The following is an 18,382-nucleotide window of genomic DNA, read 5'->3' as shown; positions in this document are numbered from 1 at the left end:
TCACAGAGCTGGAGGGGTTGGTGCTGTTCCAAGACCGCATTGTAATTCCTGTCAGCATGAGGAAGGAGATGTTAAACAGGATTCACGATGGCCACTTAGGCATTACAAAGTGCAGAGAAAGGGCAGCTACAGCTGTGTGGTGGCCTGGGATCAGCTCCGACATTGCAAATCACGTGTCTAAATGTGCCTTTTGCCGGGAACGCCGGCCTACTCAGAGAAGGGAGCCCTTAATGTCTACTCCGCTGCCTGCGGGGCCGTGGCAGAAAATAGCTGCTGATTTGTGTGAACTGCACGGGAAAAAGTTTCTTGTTGTGATCGACTACTATTCCAGGTATTTGGAAATTGCACCCCTGAATGATATCACAAGTCAGGCCGTTATCATTCGCCTGAAGAGCTTGTTCGCCCGCTGGGGCATTCCAATGGAGCTGGTGAGTGATAATGGTATGCAGTTCGCTTCTACAGAGTTCAGTGCTTTCAGCAGGGAATATGATTTTGTACATTCCACGTCAAGTCCACATTATCCGCAGGCTAACGGAATGGCTGAAAGGGCAGTTCAAACAACAAAATTCATTCTAAAGCAATCTGAGCCGTACCTAGCCCTCTTGTCATACAGGGCGACGCCCATTCAAGCCACCGGGTTTAGCCCGGCACAGCTGATGCTGGGACGCCAGATTCACACCACTTTACCCTCAGTGGGTGTCTTCAAGCCGCCTGGCCCTGTTCCTCGGGACGAAGTCCTTAGGAGGGATGAAGAGGCCAAAAAGGGTTATCGTTTCTTCTACGACAGGAGACATTCTGTCAGGCCTTTACAGGAACTGAAAGCGGGCCAAAGTGTCAGAATTAAACTGGATGATGAGAAGAAATGGAAGACGCCTGCTACGGTAGTGGGCCGCTCTCCAGAACCAAGGTCTTACACAGTCCTTACAGAGGGAGGGACGGTTACACGCCATAACCGAAGACATCTTCAGCCTGTACCTGAGAGTCTGGAACCGGATACCTCAGTACCACCGCCGGTGGGATCCCCTGTTCTAAGAGAGGTGCCTTCCCCAGCAGACTCTTGTTCACCATCTTCTGTATCAGAGGACAGTTCATGCAAAGTTACATCAAGCGGAAGAGTGGTGAAACTTCCGGCCCGATACAGGGACTGACTTTAGCTAGAACAGTGACCAGAAGTATGGGCAGAATAATCCCATGGTCACTGTGGACTAGGGTAGTCTACCCCGATATCCAAGTCAGGATGAAATTTATTTGTTCATGTTTTCTAATCTATCTGTTTTTATAATGTTCAAAAACAAAAATGTTGTTGTATACCCTGTTGGTGTACCTTGTTATTTATTATATGCAAATGTATGCTTTGCCTTTGAAAAAGGGGAAGATGTGATGAGAGCAGGATGTGATGTCACTAGTATGTGGGCGGGGCTTAGGTCCGGTGTCTGTGTCGCAGTTAGTTTAGTACAATCAACCTGACTAGATGTGTATTGTTATGCTCTGCAATAAAATAGAGTTGTACCATCATTGCTGTGTCCTGCATATGTCCTGCATCTCATGACAGTTTCTTTCATGATTCAGACAAAGCATACAAATTTAAAAAAGTTTCTGAATTACGTGTATTATCAAATTTTTTTTGATAATAGTTAATGGTTAATGGTTAATGATGTCTCTGTGCATAATATGCTGCATATACACTACATGTTCAATATTTACATGTTCTCAGAAACCTAACTGCAAAAATACATTGGTTAAGGGGGCATGAAACCCAAAATGTTTCTTTCATGATTCAGACAAAGCATACAAATTTAAAAAAGTTTCTGAATTACGTCTATTATCAAATTTGCTTAATTATCTTGTTATTTTATGCTGAAGATATTTCTAGATAGGTAGCGTGCACATATATGGTGCGCGATCAAATATACGGCGCAGGTTTCGGCGCAAGCGTGGGAACCTGCGCCGCTCGTAATTTCACCTCGCACATCGGGGTATTACATATACCCCGCCGGCAGTTCATAAAGTGCCGTAAGTCTGATAAACTAGCGATGTCCAGATGTCAATAAACCTATTCTAGTATTAACCCCTAAACCGCCATAGCCCACATAGCCTATTAAATCTATTAACCCCTAATCTGCCGCCGCCGCCAACGTCACCAACACTATAATAAAGTTATTAACCTCTAAACCTAAGTCTAACCCTAACACCCCCCTAACTTAAATATTATTTAAATAAATCTAAATAATATTACTATTATTAACTAAATTATTCCTATTTAAAACTAAATACATACCTATAAAATAAACCCTAAGTTAGCTACAATATAATTAATAATTACATTGTAGCTATTTTAGGATTTATTTTTATTTTACAGGCAACTTTGTATTTATTTTAACTAGGTACAATAGCTATTAAATAGTTAATAACTATAGTTAATAGCTACCTAGTTAAAATAACTACAAATTTACCTGTAAAATAATTCCTAACCTAAGTTACAATTACACCTAACACTACACTATCATTAAATTAATTAAATTAGCTAAAATTAAATACAATTAAATAAAATAAACTATAGTACAAAAACCCCCCTACTAAATTACAGAAAATAAAAAAAAATTACAAGAAGTTTAAACTAATTACACCTAATCTAAGCCCCCTAATAAAATAAAAAAGCCCCCCAAAATAATAAAATTCCCTACCCTATACTAAATTACAAATAGCCCTTAAAAGGGCTTTTTGTGGCACATTGCCCCAAAGTAATCAGCTCTTTTACCTGTAAAAAGAAATACAACCCCCCCAACATTAAAACCCACCACCCACACACCTAACCTTACTCTAAAACCCACCCAATCCCCCCTTAAAAAACCTAACACTAACCCCTTGAAGATCACCCTACCTTGAGCCGTCTTCACCCAGCCGGGCAGAAGTGGACATCCGATCCAGGCAGAAGAGGTCCTCCATCCGGGCAGAAGTCTTCATCCGATCCGGGCAGAAGAGGTCCTCTAGCCGGGCAGAAGTCTTCATCCAAGCGGCATCTTCTATCTTCTTCCATCCGACGAGGAGCGGCTCCATCTTGAAGACATCCGACGCGGAGCATCCTTCCTGGCCGACGGACTAACGATGAATGAAGGTTCCTTTAAATGACGTCATCCAAGATGGCGTCCCTTGAATTCCGATTGGCTGATAGAATTCTATCAGCCAATCGGAATTAAGGTAGGAAAAATCCTATTGGCTGATGCAATCAGCCAATCGGATTGACGTTTAATCCTATTGGCTGATCCAATCAGCCAATAGGATTGAGCTTGCATTCTATTGGCTGTTTCAATCAACAAATAGAATGCAAGCTCAATCCTATTGGCTGATTAGATCAGACAATAGGATTTTTTCTACCTTAATTCCGATTGGCTGATAGAATTCTATCAGCCAATCGGAATTCAAGGGACGCCATCTTAGATGACGTCATTTAAAGGAACCTTCATTCGTCGTTAGTCCGTCGGCCAGATGCCGCTTGGATGAAGACTTCTGCCTGGCTGGAGGACCTCTTCTGCCCGGATTGGATGAAGACTTCTGCACAGATGGAGGACCTCTTCTGTCCGGATCGAATGTCCACTTCTGCCCGGCTGGGTGAAGACGGCTCAAGGTAGGGTGGTCTTCAAGGGGTTAGTGTTAGATTTTTTAAAGCGGGATTGGGTGGGTTTTAGAGTAAGGTTGGGTGTGTGGGTGGTGGGTTTTAATGTTGGGGGGTTGTATTTCTTTTTTTACAGGTAAAAGAGCTGATTACTTTGGGGCAATGCCCCACAAAAAGCCCTTTTAAGGGCTATTTGTAATTTAGTATAGGTTAGGGAATTTTATTATTTTGGGGGGCTTTTTTATTTTATTAGAAGGCTTAGATTAGGTGTAATTAGTTTAAACTTCTTTTAATTTTTTTTTATTTTCTGTAATTTAGTGTTTTTTTTGTACTATAGTTTATTTTATTTTATTGTATTTAATTTTAGCTAATTGTAGTTAATAAATTTAATTAATTTAATTATAGTGTAGTGTTAGGTGTAATTGTAACTTAGGTTAGGATTTATTTTACAGGTAAATTTGTAGTTATTTTAACTAGGTAGCTATTAAATAGTTAACTATTTAATAGCTATTGTACCTAGTTAAAATAAATACAAAGTTGCCTGTAAAATGAAAATAAATCCTAAAATAGCTACAATGTAATTATTAATTTAGGGTTTATTTTATAGTTAAGTATTTCGTTTTAAATAGTAATAATTTAGTTAATAATAGTAATATTATTTAGATTTATTTAAATAATATTTAAGTTAGGGGGTGTTAGGGTTAGGTTTAGGGGTTAATAACTTTATTATAGTGGCGGCGACGTTGGCGGCGGCAGATTAGGGGTTAATAGATGTAATAGGCTATGTGGGATATGGCGGTTTAGGGGATAATACTAGAATAGGTTTATTGCGGTGTGGGCTATGGCGGTTTAAGGGTTAATACTAAAATAGGTTTATTGCGGTGGGGGCTATGGCGGTTTAAGGGTTAATACTAGAATAGGTTTATTGCGGTGTGGGCTATGGTGGTTTAGGGGTTAATAGTAGAATAGGTTTATTGCGGTGGAGGATTGCGGTTGACAGGTATATAGACATTGCGCATGCGTTAGGTGTTAGTTTATTTTTGCAGGCATTTTCGGGGGTTACGGTGCTCCCATACTCAGAGCAAGGCCTGCTACGGCTGCCTGTTATGGTGAGGTAAAATGGAGTAAGATTTCTCCATTTTTGCCACGTAACGCCTTGCGCTGGATATTGGATACCGATTTACGACGCGGCCCCATGTTAACCTATGGGAGTAAAAATTGCGAGCGACGGGTGAAATATACGGGCGTAACTTGTATGCTATATATGTGATACTAAAACAGCGCAAAAACTGGTGTCGCCGGATTTTGCGGGCGACGCTCTATATGTAATGGAGGCCCTAGAGTACTACATGACAGGAAGTAGTGCTGTCATATCGTGCTCTTCCTAATATATAGCCTTGCTGCTAAATTGCTGCCATATAGTGCTGCAGACACATGCACACTCCTGAAGTTACTTTACTGCTTTTCAAAAAAAGGATAACAAGAAAATGAAGAAAATTTCATAATTGAAGTAAATTGGAAAGTTGTTTAAAATTGTATGTTCTTCCTTAATCTTGAACAAATTTTTTGGGGTTTTATGTCCCTTTAAAGCTATATCTGAACCCTATTATTTTTGTCTAATTTTAACTTTAATTTTTTTTACATTGTGGGGTGAAATGTATCTCTTACGTTAACATGTAATGTGAATTTTTGAGACATTAAAGTCATTTTATATATAAGTATATTTTATGTACCCACCATTCCCCTGTCTGCTCTTATACCTTTCAACTATAAAAATCTGCTTTTTCTTAAAAATATTCATCTTACAACAGACTCATATGCAGACATCATCAGCCTACTCCAAGCACACAAGAAAGCTTCCCCTCCCACCCAACCCTCCTTCCCACCTCCTCACCCGTTCATTTACTCATTTATATCTAACCACTCCTTCAATTGATCTGAGGTGCAATTATTGCTATGCCAGGAAGCGCCACTATTTTCTCACACAAAACTGCTCTGTTATCTACCTCTGCTTCAGCTTTCATATAGCAAATCCCCACACTACAAAGCAAATGTCTTTGACTTCTCTCCCCCCTCCTTTTGTGTCATACATTGCTTTATCCATTGGATTGTAAGCTTGAGAGCCCTTCAAATTGTAGCTCACTTTGTAAAAAAGTGCATCTACTACTGATTGTGCTCAAGGACAGGACGCTCATCACCTTTTGTGGAAAACTTCACTTTTACTGTTTTAAGGAACATTTTGTATTGTTTGTTAAATGTATGTAACATACCCTTGTATAACTTGTCATTGTAAATCTAATATTATTTGTACCTTAACCCTTTAAGGACACAGCTTTCAGTTTGCTCAATTGTTTTATGACGGAAAAATTCCGTCATATGTCCTTAAGAGGTTAATTAATGTAATTTACCTCTGTATAGCGCTGCATAAAATGTTGGTGCTTTATAAATAAATGGTAATAATAATGATACACCAATCTTTTGATTTTGTTTGTCTCAGCTTCTTTGGTGAGGCCAGTGGGGGCAAGATACAAACGATCTTTGCAATCACAGTGAAGCATATTGCAGTGAGATTATAGAAAACTGCAGAACACAATGACACCTATATAAAAGTAAGAAGGATGTAATTTACTATTAATAAAAAATGAATTATAAAATTAACAATTGGTAAGCTCTCTCATTTCAATGTATGCATTGCATGGCTCTCTTTATCACCAATATATACTATGACTGTCATGTAAAATAAGACCATATAAGATAGACCCTAATTACGGTGCTTGCATTCCAGGATCATGACCCCTGACCTCCCAACTGTTCCTATTTGAGAGGGGCAGTCCCTAATTCTGTGCTCTGTTCCACTGTCCCTTTATCCCTATGTGCATAATTTTTCTTAGTTCCACCCATAAACTACCCAGAGATACCCACAAACTGGCCAGGCATGCCCACCAACCAAACAGACACACCTGTGATCCCACCCACTATCCTCCCAAGATCCCTCCCCTTCCAACATGGCCACACCAATAAAATAGCAATGCCCTCCCCACCTCTTGAGTTCCTACTACCTAGCCACAAAAAAGTATGTGACCCTCCCTTTTTCAAAATGTTACAGACATAGAGGTAAAAAGTTGGAAATGATTAGCTGGTTTAAGTGATTTCTGTAACTGCTAGAGTTTGTAATTATATGGTATCTTATAAAATGCGGACCAGATTTAACTAATAAATAGGCAGCATTATTGTACACCAGTCTAAATGTATATGGTAATAATGTAATAAGGGGCAGGCTGAGATACTACAATTCCATGAACAAAATAACATTCCAAACACTGTAGCACTTAATAGAATTGAACTGGAAAGATCAGAGAACAGGATAGGTTGGTGCTTAGTATTAGTGTACATTTACCTGTCTGAAGTGCTTGCATTTCCTTGAGGGAATTAACTTCACGCCATAGTTTGTCGATCTGTGTCTTCAAATCGCCATTCTTTTCTTTAAACAAAACAATTAAGTGAGCTCTGCAAGAATTTATTTTCACAAAATTACTATCTAACGATTGGTGCCTATTCTACTCGTAATAATGTATATAATTATTATTATTATTAGTAACATATTTCTTTTTCAGTAAAGGCAGTAAGCAAGGCTACCATCGCCCATGATTATAAAAAGAGTTTCTAATTAAAGGGACAGTCTAGTCCAAAACAAACTTTCATTATTCAGATAGGGCATGTAATTTTAAACAGTTTTCAAATTTACTTCCATCACCAATTTTGCTTTTTTCTTTTGGTATTCTAATTTGAAAGCTAAATCTAGGAGGTTTATATGCTATTTTCTAAGCCCTTGAAGGCCGCCTCTTAGCTCAGGGCATTTTGACGGTTTTTCACCTCTAGAGGGTGTAAGTTCATGTGTTTCATAAAGATAACATTGTGCTCATGCAAGTGGAGTTCTGTCAAAAGAACTGAAATAAGGGGCAGTTTGCATAGGCTTAGATACAAGATAATCACAGAGTAAAAAAGTGTATTAATATAACTGTGTTGGTTATGCAAAACTAGGGAATGGGTAATAAAGGGATTATCTATCTTTTAAAACAATAAATATTCTGGTGTAGACTGTCCCTTTAATATCACCTGTACTTAGGTAACTGTTTTATTCACAACAGCCATACAAAAGACTGTAAGCATAGATTAGGGTTAAAATTGGCTTCTAAAATACTGAAAAATATCATATTACCCAATTCAGAATAACTTAAATTTAATTCTTTGACAAGCAAAATATCTGAATTAAAAAAATAAATAAGAAAACATTAAAAATAAAAATATTGTTTGACATTAAGGGTCTGCACTTCTAGATCTTGATGGTCATAAAAAAGGCTGGAAATTTAAGAATCTGTCAGCTAAAGGCATAAACTGAATTATCTTGATTAATATAAATATACCCAGAAAGGAAAACTATTACATTATAATACATTTACAGTGTGTTTTGTCTGTCTCTTGTAGCTTGTTAATTTGAGAACCCCAATGCATACATAATATACATAATAGTTTGGCGTATGCAGCTATAAAAATAATAAAATATATCATTTCACATGCATATTTTTTATAATATTCTAAATTCACATCTTTGTTGTTTGAAATAGTACAATACATTTTTCATTAAAGAAAAAAAAAATCAAAAACATTAAAACTTTATTGTAAGGCATTAATTCAAATACAGCAGAAATACAAAATGTATTAACTCTTTCAGTTATTTAAAGATGACTATATAATCAGAACAGTTGAGTTTTGCTCTCTTTTTCTCTTTCACAAATAGACTAACAGTACATTTCTGTAATTGGTGGATAACTGATGCAAACACATATTTTATACAATGCTTTTTATAATCCAGAGGCTGACTGGTGTATATCTTTCAGCTTGGAAGGTAAACACACGTTATTGATCCAATAAGCTAGTTCCCAGGCCCTCTTGTTTTTTGGACCTACCTATACAAGAACAGTTAAATAATAACATTAGTGAAACAAATAGTTTCTGAAATATGTTCCCTATATCTACAAATTAGTTCACTTTAGTATATACAGCCTAATATGTACCCTAAACTATGCTTCTATATAATAAACAAAACACCCTTTTAACTTTGGGTCATCACTAACTACAATGTTTACCTTTGTCCTTTGATCTCCGGTCCTTCCTGGTCTTTAATTTGGACGATTGTCCAATAGAATGATCCAGTAGCAGCATAGTAATACAAAGAAAAATGACAATTCCTGATTGTGCCATGTCTTCTAATGTCAGCTACCAAGGAGCTCCAGAAGAAGCTGGAGATGAGAAAAAGTGCATAGACCCAACTCAAAGTGATATGGACAAGCCAGCTTTATAAAAGTAGCCACAGCTGGCTCCAGTCCTTGTTTATGAATGTGTTAAATATTCCCCTTGGCTCAAGCATAAGGTACGTCCTTGTTCTTCATCCTCTGCTCACATTTTTATTTGTGCTGTCTTCAAATTTTTGCATTTCTCACGCACAGTTTTTTTTAACATTGTAGGTAGTTTTCCATGAATGAATGGATCCTTTTCATTTTCCTTAGCATAGTGGAAAATCTGAAGATTGTAGTCTACGGTAGATGTTTATCTCATGAGAATAGGTACGTGTTAAGGGTACTCCTGTAACTTTAAAAAACATGGAGTGATCTGTAAAAAGTAAGGGATTTTAAATCTCATAATAAAAAAAAATATTATTGAAATCCTTCTCTTCTAATTTACAAGTTTTATTTAGCATAAAATGTGTGGTTACACTGACATAGGACACACTGATAAACATTTTAAATCTAAATTCTAGTCTTTGACACTAATGATAACATTTGCTAAATGGTAGTTTACCTCCATTCCTTGTAATATGAACATAGCTATCACCATGATAAATAATTATTATTATTTATTTGTAAAATAGCAATTTATTCAAGGGCACTAAACGAGGGAGTGCAATAAATAATGATAAGAGTTTTCTACATAACAATACATAAATGGTACAGGATAATAGATGTGCCAGAATATACAGGGCAGACAGAAGTGAGCCTTTTTGTGAGTATAGTCCCAATTTAGGGCCAAATTATGAGTAGATTGTTTGTGTGTGAGTGATATTCTGTTTTTGCGGCCGTCTGCAAGCAAGTTTAATTCTGCTCATAGTACATGCTGAAAGTAAATGCGAACGCGTGAGCGCACTCAGGATTTACACTAGAATGATTACCGCGACTTAAGAGCTCTGGCTAACTAAATACATTTAAAAGTACAGTTACACTCATAACAACACGAATAAAAATTATTTTAAAAAACTGTAATAAAAAGTTATAAGGGCTCGAAGATATGAGGTCTCAGGTGTTCAGTGAAAAAAAAAGACTGAAAAGGGATTTAACAGAGATACATACATGTTCATGTCTAACTATGATATGTGTGTGTGTGTATATATATATATATATATATATATATATATATATACATGTTTATATGTATTTATATTTGTATTTATGTTTTTACAGACTTATATACAGATAAAAACACATAGATACAGTATGTATACATATAGACATATGACTTGGAGCCCTTTGCAGTCAAGTAGATGAAACATGAAAACCATTTTTATATTTAATAAAGTGTTATAGTGTATATTTACTGTAAGTATTTCACATTCCAATGTTCTACACATAGCAGAATATGGCAGAATATGGTCTAAGTATTTTTAAATAGATATTCCTATATATATCTGTATATTTGTATATATCTATACCTATATATAATTATATATATATATATATATCTATATATATATATATATATCTATATATATATATATATATATATATATATATATACAGTATATATATATATATATATACAAAACACGGAAGGGAACTGCACTCTCATACCGGACCGGGTACACATCCCATGACCCTGCAACATGCTCAGCCCTGGGTGCCACTGGCACTCACAGGAAGCTGTGCTGTCCCCAGAGCCACAAGCAGTTAACCCCAGACAGGTCTGGGTGCACGAACCATAGGGAAAATTACAAAACAAATTAATACAACACACAGAGAAAACCCAGCACTCACTTACAAGCTCTCAGCTTAGATTTAAAAGCAAAAATGGAAAGGTTAGTCACCGCATCTGGCCAAATGGGACAAGCTCAGGTACCACGTCAAGGTCCTCTCCAATACCTGAGACCCTAAAACAGCCACACAATGCAAGCTTTCAAATTCAAACAAACTGAAAACAAGGGAAGGGTGCACAGGAATATGTAACCACCCTAGACATATACAAAACACGGAAGGGAACTGCACTCTCATACCGGACCGGGTACACATCCCATGACCCTGCAACATGCTCAGCCCTGGGTGCCACTGGCACTCACAGGAAGCTGTGCTGTCCCCAGAGCCACAAGCAGTTAACCCCAGACAGGTCTGGGTGCACGAACCATAGGGAAAATTACAAAACAAATTAATACAACACACAGAGAAAACCCAGCACTCACTTACAAGCTCTCAGCTAAGATTTAAAAGCAAAAATGGAAAGGTTAGTCACCGCATCTGGCCAAATGGGACAAGCTCAGGTACCACGTCAAGGTCCTCTCCAATACCTGAGACCCTAAAACAGCCACACAATGCAAGCTTCCTTCTGGCGCATGATGATTACGTCATCGCTGCATGCTAGGTCCTTCCAATGCCGGTTAAGGATCAACTGTCTCCACCTTGGTGCGAATCTGCATCTATGTAAGTACCTTAGTTACTTATATTCTTTGCCCAAGTATAGGTTATATTGTGTATTCCTGGGTGCTGTATATTCTATTAAATATTTTATTGCCTTTCTGCTGCTGAACTCTGCTTGCCTCTGACCTCGCTCCTGTTTAACCCCTAAACTGCTGACTATTTGGATTGCCTACTGCTGCCGAACTCTGCTTGTCTCTGATTACTCTCTGCTTAACCTCTTGGTATTGCGAAGGATTGGACTGTCTGCCTGGTATTTACCTCTGCCTTCCCCTGACCACTCTTGTTTTATTGTTGCTGAACTCTGCCTGTCTCTGACCACTCTGCTGTTTAAACCCTGAACTGCTGTATTGCCTCATTGTTGCTGAACTCTGCCAGTTTCTGACTACTCTTCTGATTAACCCCTGAAGTGCTGTTACTCTGGATTGCCTTATAATTGCTGAACTCTGCTTGCCTAACTACTCTCCAGTTATCCCCTGTAGTGCCGTGAAGGACTGCCCCTTCTATTGTGAGTATTGTTTTCCTTTACTTATCTGTTCTCTTGTTCTGGAATATTTCCTTATCCTTCCACTTGACGCCAGGATAAGAAGACTACTGGTCAGGTTTGGCCTGATAGGGAATTATCCCACGAGCATTACATGCACTATTTGTTGATGTATGTGATTTTGCTTTTGCAACTTCTCAAAGTCTATTTTTTATAAGTGACTATGCAAACGCGAGAGTGCAAACTTTTTACTTTTAACTTATAATTCGAGTGAGAATCTCTGAATGCAAAAAAAATTACTTCTAGCGATTTTAACGCTCAAACACGAGCACAAACTACCACTCCACTCGTAAGTCATGTTTGCAGTAAGACAGTGGGGCCTATCTATCAAGCTTGATGCCTGCAGGCTCGCCAGAAACAGCAGTTATGAAGCAGCAGTCACAAAGACCGCTGCTCCATAACCCTGTACGCCTGCTCTGAGCAGGCGGACAGACATCGCCGGAATTCAACCTGATCGAGTACGATCAGGTTGATCGACACCTCCCTGCTGGCGGCCCATTGGCCGTGAGTCTGCAGGGGGCGGCGTTGCACCAGCAGCTCTTGTGAGCAGCTGCTGCAATGCTGAATACGGAGAACGTATTGCTCTCCGTATTCAGCAAGGTCTGGCGGACCTGATCCGCACTGTCGGATCACTGCTTTGCTAAATAGAGGCCGATGTGACATAAAAGCCATATGGAAAACGATTAAAGTGTTGGTAAACTCTTCCATTTATAAAATCAGATCCGGAATGTTTGTAATGAAGATGTGCTATAACTTACTTGTTAATATAGATATACAATTCAAATACCCTGTGCTCTGCTGCCCACTTCAAAAGTCAGTTTTTCTGTGAGCTAATGGTTTGAATTATTGTCCATTTAGTGCTCTCGCCATTTGACACTTTTGTTCTAGCTAGAGCGCTGATTGGAGAATAATTCAAACCGTTAGCTCACAGAAAAATTTACTTTGAAGGGGGAAGGGGAGCGTGGGTTATTTGAATTTCATAGCTACATTAAAAAGTAAGTTATAGCGAATCTTCATTAGAACTGATGAATTAAACTCCATCTAAATATCAATAAAATTCCAGATCTGTTTTTATAAAGGGGAATGTTTACCATCACTTTATAGGAACATTATTGATATTTGTTTTCTTTGATGCCTTAAAAAAATGTATTTTAAAATATATTGCAATGTTTTGTTCTCTGAAAAAAAAGATGTACATCCCCAGAATAAAAGTACATTTTTTGCTTTCATTGCTCACTGTAGCAATTAGCACTCTGATAATTAACTAGAGGTCAGACATCTGGTTAATTTTAAAAATGTGCCCCAATTACCCCCAGAATTGAGTGTAGCGTGTATTAGTTTTTTTTTCGCTCCCCCCCCCACATTAATAACTGCAATAGGCAATTTTAAGGGGTTAAAAGTGGCGGGTGTGGGTGTGTGCCTTTATATTGCGGTCTATGGGGACTGTTTGTTCTCTGTAAATATATATGTATATTCTTATATACATATATATATATATATATATATATATATATATATATATATATGTGTATTAATATGTGTACATACACATACAAACACATAAATATATATGTATATAAGCATATACAGTACATACATATTTATATTTGCTGCCCATCGCTGTGCAAATTACCCCCATTCGCTGTGCAAGTTCTCATGCCGTGTCTCACAGCATGAGAAGCAGGCTCCCATTGGAACCTATGGAAGCACGCTCTATTGAACGCAAAGGTCGTGTTTGCATTGCGCAGCACTTAAAATACCAGTACACAGTTATGTGTGCAGGTATTAGGAGTGGAGCACAAATATTGTGCTTGCGAAAGCGCAATTTTGCGCTCCACAAGTAATCTGGCCATTTATGTTTTTGATAAAATGCACCTTAACAATACAATTTTTTCCTGAGTATTTTTGCGTAAAATGGTTCAATTATTCATTTTGTATGTTTTTTTAAAATTACAAAATAGAAGGACTGGCGAGCATTCTTTAATAATTTCGCCAACCAAGAGACCTTTAGAGTGGGGGAGCCTCATTTTAGATGCTCTGTCTTGGAGAAGAGGACTGGATTGGAACTAGTGGCAGTAGATGAGCTGGTCAGAGGGAAGAGAGAGAGGTGGTAAGAGGGCCAGCTGGTAAGAGTGGCTGCTCCCACAAATGCAGGAATGAGACAGGACAGCCATGTAATGGTAACCCATCCTAAAGTAGATCTCCATCAGGAAAATTAAAGCCCCATAAAGGATACAGCCCCTTGCTCTGTATGAACAGGGTTATATCTGCGTTGGCTGGGTTGTATTCATCTTGTGGATTTTTGGCTTTTTTTTTAAAGGCTAAAGGGCTTGTTGAAGGAATGTTGAAAGAATGTCAAAGAGTGACTTTCCTGATGTCTCCAAGACTACACTTCCAGGGACTCTTGATTGTATGTCAGATTGGTTTAGGGTTTTCACTTTTGTTGGAAAAAAATACCGGCCACAAATTATTAATTAATTATGGATATGTGAATTTACAGAAAGCAATTTCACATTAAGTGATATTTGCTCTATTGTACAGACACTTACATTTGCAAATATTATGGGAATCACAGGCAGAGTGTGTCAGCTAATATTACTTTATAAACTGCAGTAAAGTGTTCTCCTGTAGTGAGTTCAGTACAGGCAGGGAGGGTGATGACACATTCAACGAGAGGGTGGGAAGGGAGGAGATCAGAGCAGGGTGAAAGGGAGCAGAGTGATCAAATCACTGACACTGCTACTTCAGCCTTGGTCTGAATAGCTGCCCCTTCTCTGTTCATGCAACCAGGAACGCTGCTACTAGCAGAAGCAGTAGGGTAACAGCTGCATGCAAGCTGCCAGTTTACAAACTCTACACACTCACAGTAATATATTGATACATACGACAGCTCAGGTTACCCCCTTGCTCATGATCTGCCCACATACATCCTTTAATAATAATCATGTACAATAATAATGTAAGCTTATTCTGTGTGTTGTGCTGCTGGGGGCATGATAACTTATCAATCTTTTTCCTGCTGCCTACATAAAAACCATTATTAGCATTGCCGGAATTTACACAGTACCAGTACTGTCTGTGTCAGGTTTTTTTTCCCTGCTTTGTTTGCCATGTGCTGCTGGCAGCCATTTTACTCACCTCTCTTGCTTAGTCTGGTGCAGAGTGTGTGATGCTGCTCATTTCCTGCACGCCCTCTCATGGTCAGACTGGTGTACATCATCCGTGTGAGACAGGTTGCACTCTCAGAATTGTGATGTTATCACTTATTATTTAAAGGGCCTCTGTTCAGTATGCTTTGCCCTTGCGTTGTCTCAGACCTGTTTGTGAGTTCCAGTTCCTGTGCATTACCTGGCTGTCTGACGTCCCTCCTGGTTCCTGATCTCTGGTTTGTTCCTGACTCAGCTGTTCTCCTTGTTCCGGCTCGTCTGACTACTCGCTTTGGTTCCTGACTCGGCTCGTCTGACTATTCGCTTTGGCTCCTGACTCGGCTCATATGACTACCAGCTCTGGCTTTGACTCCAGGCTTGTTATTTGACTTGTGAACTTTTTATTATTTTTTGTTATTAATAAAGGTGTGGTTATTTTTGCACTTCTTGTCTCAGTCTGATTCCTGGCACCCTGACAGTCTGATACTGGTGAAATACTGTCTGGCTGTAGCAGGTTAGGGACCCGCCCTGATATTCAAAACATCAGCAGCCTCACAAGAAACTGCCTGTTTGCTTTCACCAGGTTTGCAATCCTTCGTTCTGTCTGTATATTCTAAAAATGTAGGCTGAACCTTGTGGTGTTGTGGCTTCCAAAGGAAATAATAGGGATTGTGGCTTTAGTTAAAGTCCGCACACATCGCCGCTCGTCTGCGATATCAGCAGAGGGAGGACTGTATTTGAAGGGTTCCTACACAACACAGACAGTGCATTCTCTGAAACAAAAATAGGTTTCTGTGTAGGAACACTTCAAATAATTCCTGTGTAATCTTACTTTTATTGAACCTACGCTACATTCCTCACACTGGAAAGTCTTGCCAGGATAGGATAGGATAGGACTTTTTTTAATAGTGTTTTATTATTTTTGGTAATGTTTTTTTTATTTTTTTGTTACTTAGGAGGTCTAAGGATAGGGGTCTTGGGGAGTTAGCAGTAAGGGGGTTAAGTAGTGTAGGGGTCATTGCAGTAGGGGTAAAGGTGGTTTAGGGTTGAAGTAGTGTAGGGGTTATTGCAGTGGAGGTAATGGTGGTTTATGGGTTAAGTAGTGTAGGGGTTACTGCAGTGGGGGTAATGGTTGTTTCGGTGTTAATTAAGTATTGTAGGGATTTTTGCAATTTAAGGGCAGATAAGGGGTTAAGTAGTGTAGGGGTTATTAAGGGGGGGTTATGACAGTTTAGGGGTTAATAGTGTAAGAGGTTAAAGGGACAGTACACTGTAAAAATGTTTTTCAATTAATGTATATTAAATGACTTGTTATACCAACTGCAGAGTATAAAATATTTGAGAAATTCCATTTTCATGCTTATTTGTGTAAATAAAGTAGCTGATTTTGTGCTTTGAAACCACAGCCTATTACAATGGGTTGAATTTAAAGGTGATATCAGATCTCATTATGTTCTAAGTTTGTGTAAACAGACTTGCTTCCTTATCTTTTATTTGGCTGGAACACCAAAGCTCAATACATAGAGAGGACAATGGAAAATTATCATTTTATTACTTTCTGCATCCCACTGAGAGTGTAATCTCTTCTGCTGGCTGTGTATACTTAGGCTATTCAATAGCCTGTACTCCAGTATTAATTTGTTCAGTGTAGGTGGCGATACCATAGGCTAAATCAGCTATTTCAATTGCTGAAATTGGGGTAAAGGAGCTACTTGTAACCAATTTAATACACTCTAGCAGGTTAAAAGGATCATTGGGAATAATTTAAAGGGGAGAATTTTTTTGGGTGAACTGTCCCTTTAATAGTAATGGTTGCAGATTAAGGGCTATTCTTGTAGGCTGGAGTACATTTACTTGGTTGAGTGATATAAATAAAAGGGAATTCTTTACTTTACATAATCAATCTAGGTAGCTATCACCACCCATTGCAATTTATAGTTAAACGCCTCTTTACATTGTCAATCAAGGTGGCGATGCTGCTTGGAATATATTGCCAGCATCACCACCCATTAAACACTGTTAAACACTGTTGTCAGTCGCTTGAAATATTTAGCTAGCTTTCTTGACATTATGACGAATCCTTTACGAATAATTGATCACCGGGGCCTCAGTGAGGAAGAGACAATGAAGTGGTCCTGTGCCTATCACCATTTGGCCAATTGCCAGACTTTGTTGGACCCGGTTAACATATCTGTTAAGTTGATCTGCAATACTGGAATATAACCTATTACCTATTGCCCTTTTACCATTTCTGTAGTCCAAGTATTATTAAAATATTTATATTTCCTCATAAAATACCATTCTTTAGCCTTATGTAATACTGCCATGTTTAAATGTTAAAATGTCTAATGAACAATTTATCTAAATTATTTATTTCAATTGCTTATAGTAATGTGTTGAATATATACGGTGTGCAAGTCAAACTACTTATTTCTGTGAAAAAATAATTAGAGCAGAACATGCAGGGGAGAAACGTGGCAGGATTAACTTGTCGGATGTTTATGTAGGAAATGTTTTGCTTTTCTGTCTCTGAACGGATCCTGGCTTTAAATGACAATTTGTTGTTTGTTCTGTAGGAAGGAAGCACAATTAAGCTAATTCAGCAGGAAAGTATCTACAGCTAATGTATGCTATTTAAAAGAAGGCATTTATTAATTTCCCTTGTAGGCCTCATTTTATAAATTAACAGGTTATATAATATGTGAGGCTATGGCCTCTATTTATCAAGCTGTCTACTTACCTGCATTCGACGGCAGGGATAGGCACAGACAAAGGCTGTGGCGGACATTTTCCAAAGTGCAGACCTTAGTGAAGGACACCAAGGTACCACTAAGGTACCAAGGTATATTTTATAGTGCTTGGTATTATTATAGTGATGCAGATACCACTGATCCTATAACCAGCCCTCCTCTGGTTATACCCATGAGCCAGTGTCACTACTGTGTCATTATATAGTGCTGGGTGTTATTATACTGATGCAGATACCACTGATCCTATAATCAGCCCTCCTCTGGTTATACCCATGAGCCAGTGTCACTACTGTGTCATTATATAGTGCCGGGTGTTATTATATCGATGCAGATACTACTAATCCTATAACCAGCCCTTCTCTGGCTATACCCATGTGCCAGTGTCACTACTGTGTCTTTGTATAGAGCCGGGTGTTATTATACTGATGGAGATAACACTGATCCTATAACAAGCTCTCCTCTGGCTATACCCATGTGCCAGTGTCACTACTGTGTTATATAGTGCTGGTTGTTATTATACTGATGCAGATACCACTGATCCTATAACCAGCCCTCCTCTGGCTATACCCATGTGCCAGTGTCACTACTGTGTT

General features: G+C 38.4%; 1 protein-coding gene across 1 annotated transcript in view; it reads right to left on the bottom strand.

Annotated features, from left to right (window-relative positions):
• The window catches only part of CLEC3A (C-type lectin domain family 3 member A), a 35,406-nt gene extending 26,396 nt beyond the window's left edge, over positions 1-9,010 (bottom strand). Inside the window, exons 1-2 of the mRNA XM_053694793.1 lie at positions 8,761-9,010; positions 7,011-7,094 (exon numbers count right to left, since the gene is read on the bottom strand). Coding sequence (XP_053550768.1) covers positions 7,011-7,094; positions 8,761-8,875 — 199 coding nt within the window. The 5' untranslated portion in view covers positions 8,876-9,010. The remainder of the gene's footprint in view (positions 1-7,010; positions 7,095-8,760) is intronic.
• Positions 9,011-18,382: the final 9,372 nt, after the last annotated feature.

The sequence above is a fragment of the Bombina bombina genome, chromosome 1 (assembly GCF_027579735.1).
Source record: "Bombina bombina isolate aBomBom1 chromosome 1, aBomBom1.pri, whole genome shotgun sequence".
Lineage (NCBI taxonomy): Eukaryota > Metazoa > Chordata > Amphibia > Anura > Bombinatoridae > Bombina > Bombina bombina.
Note: the sequence above shows the minus strand (reverse complement) of the source record. Positions and strands in the feature narration are given on the sequence as shown.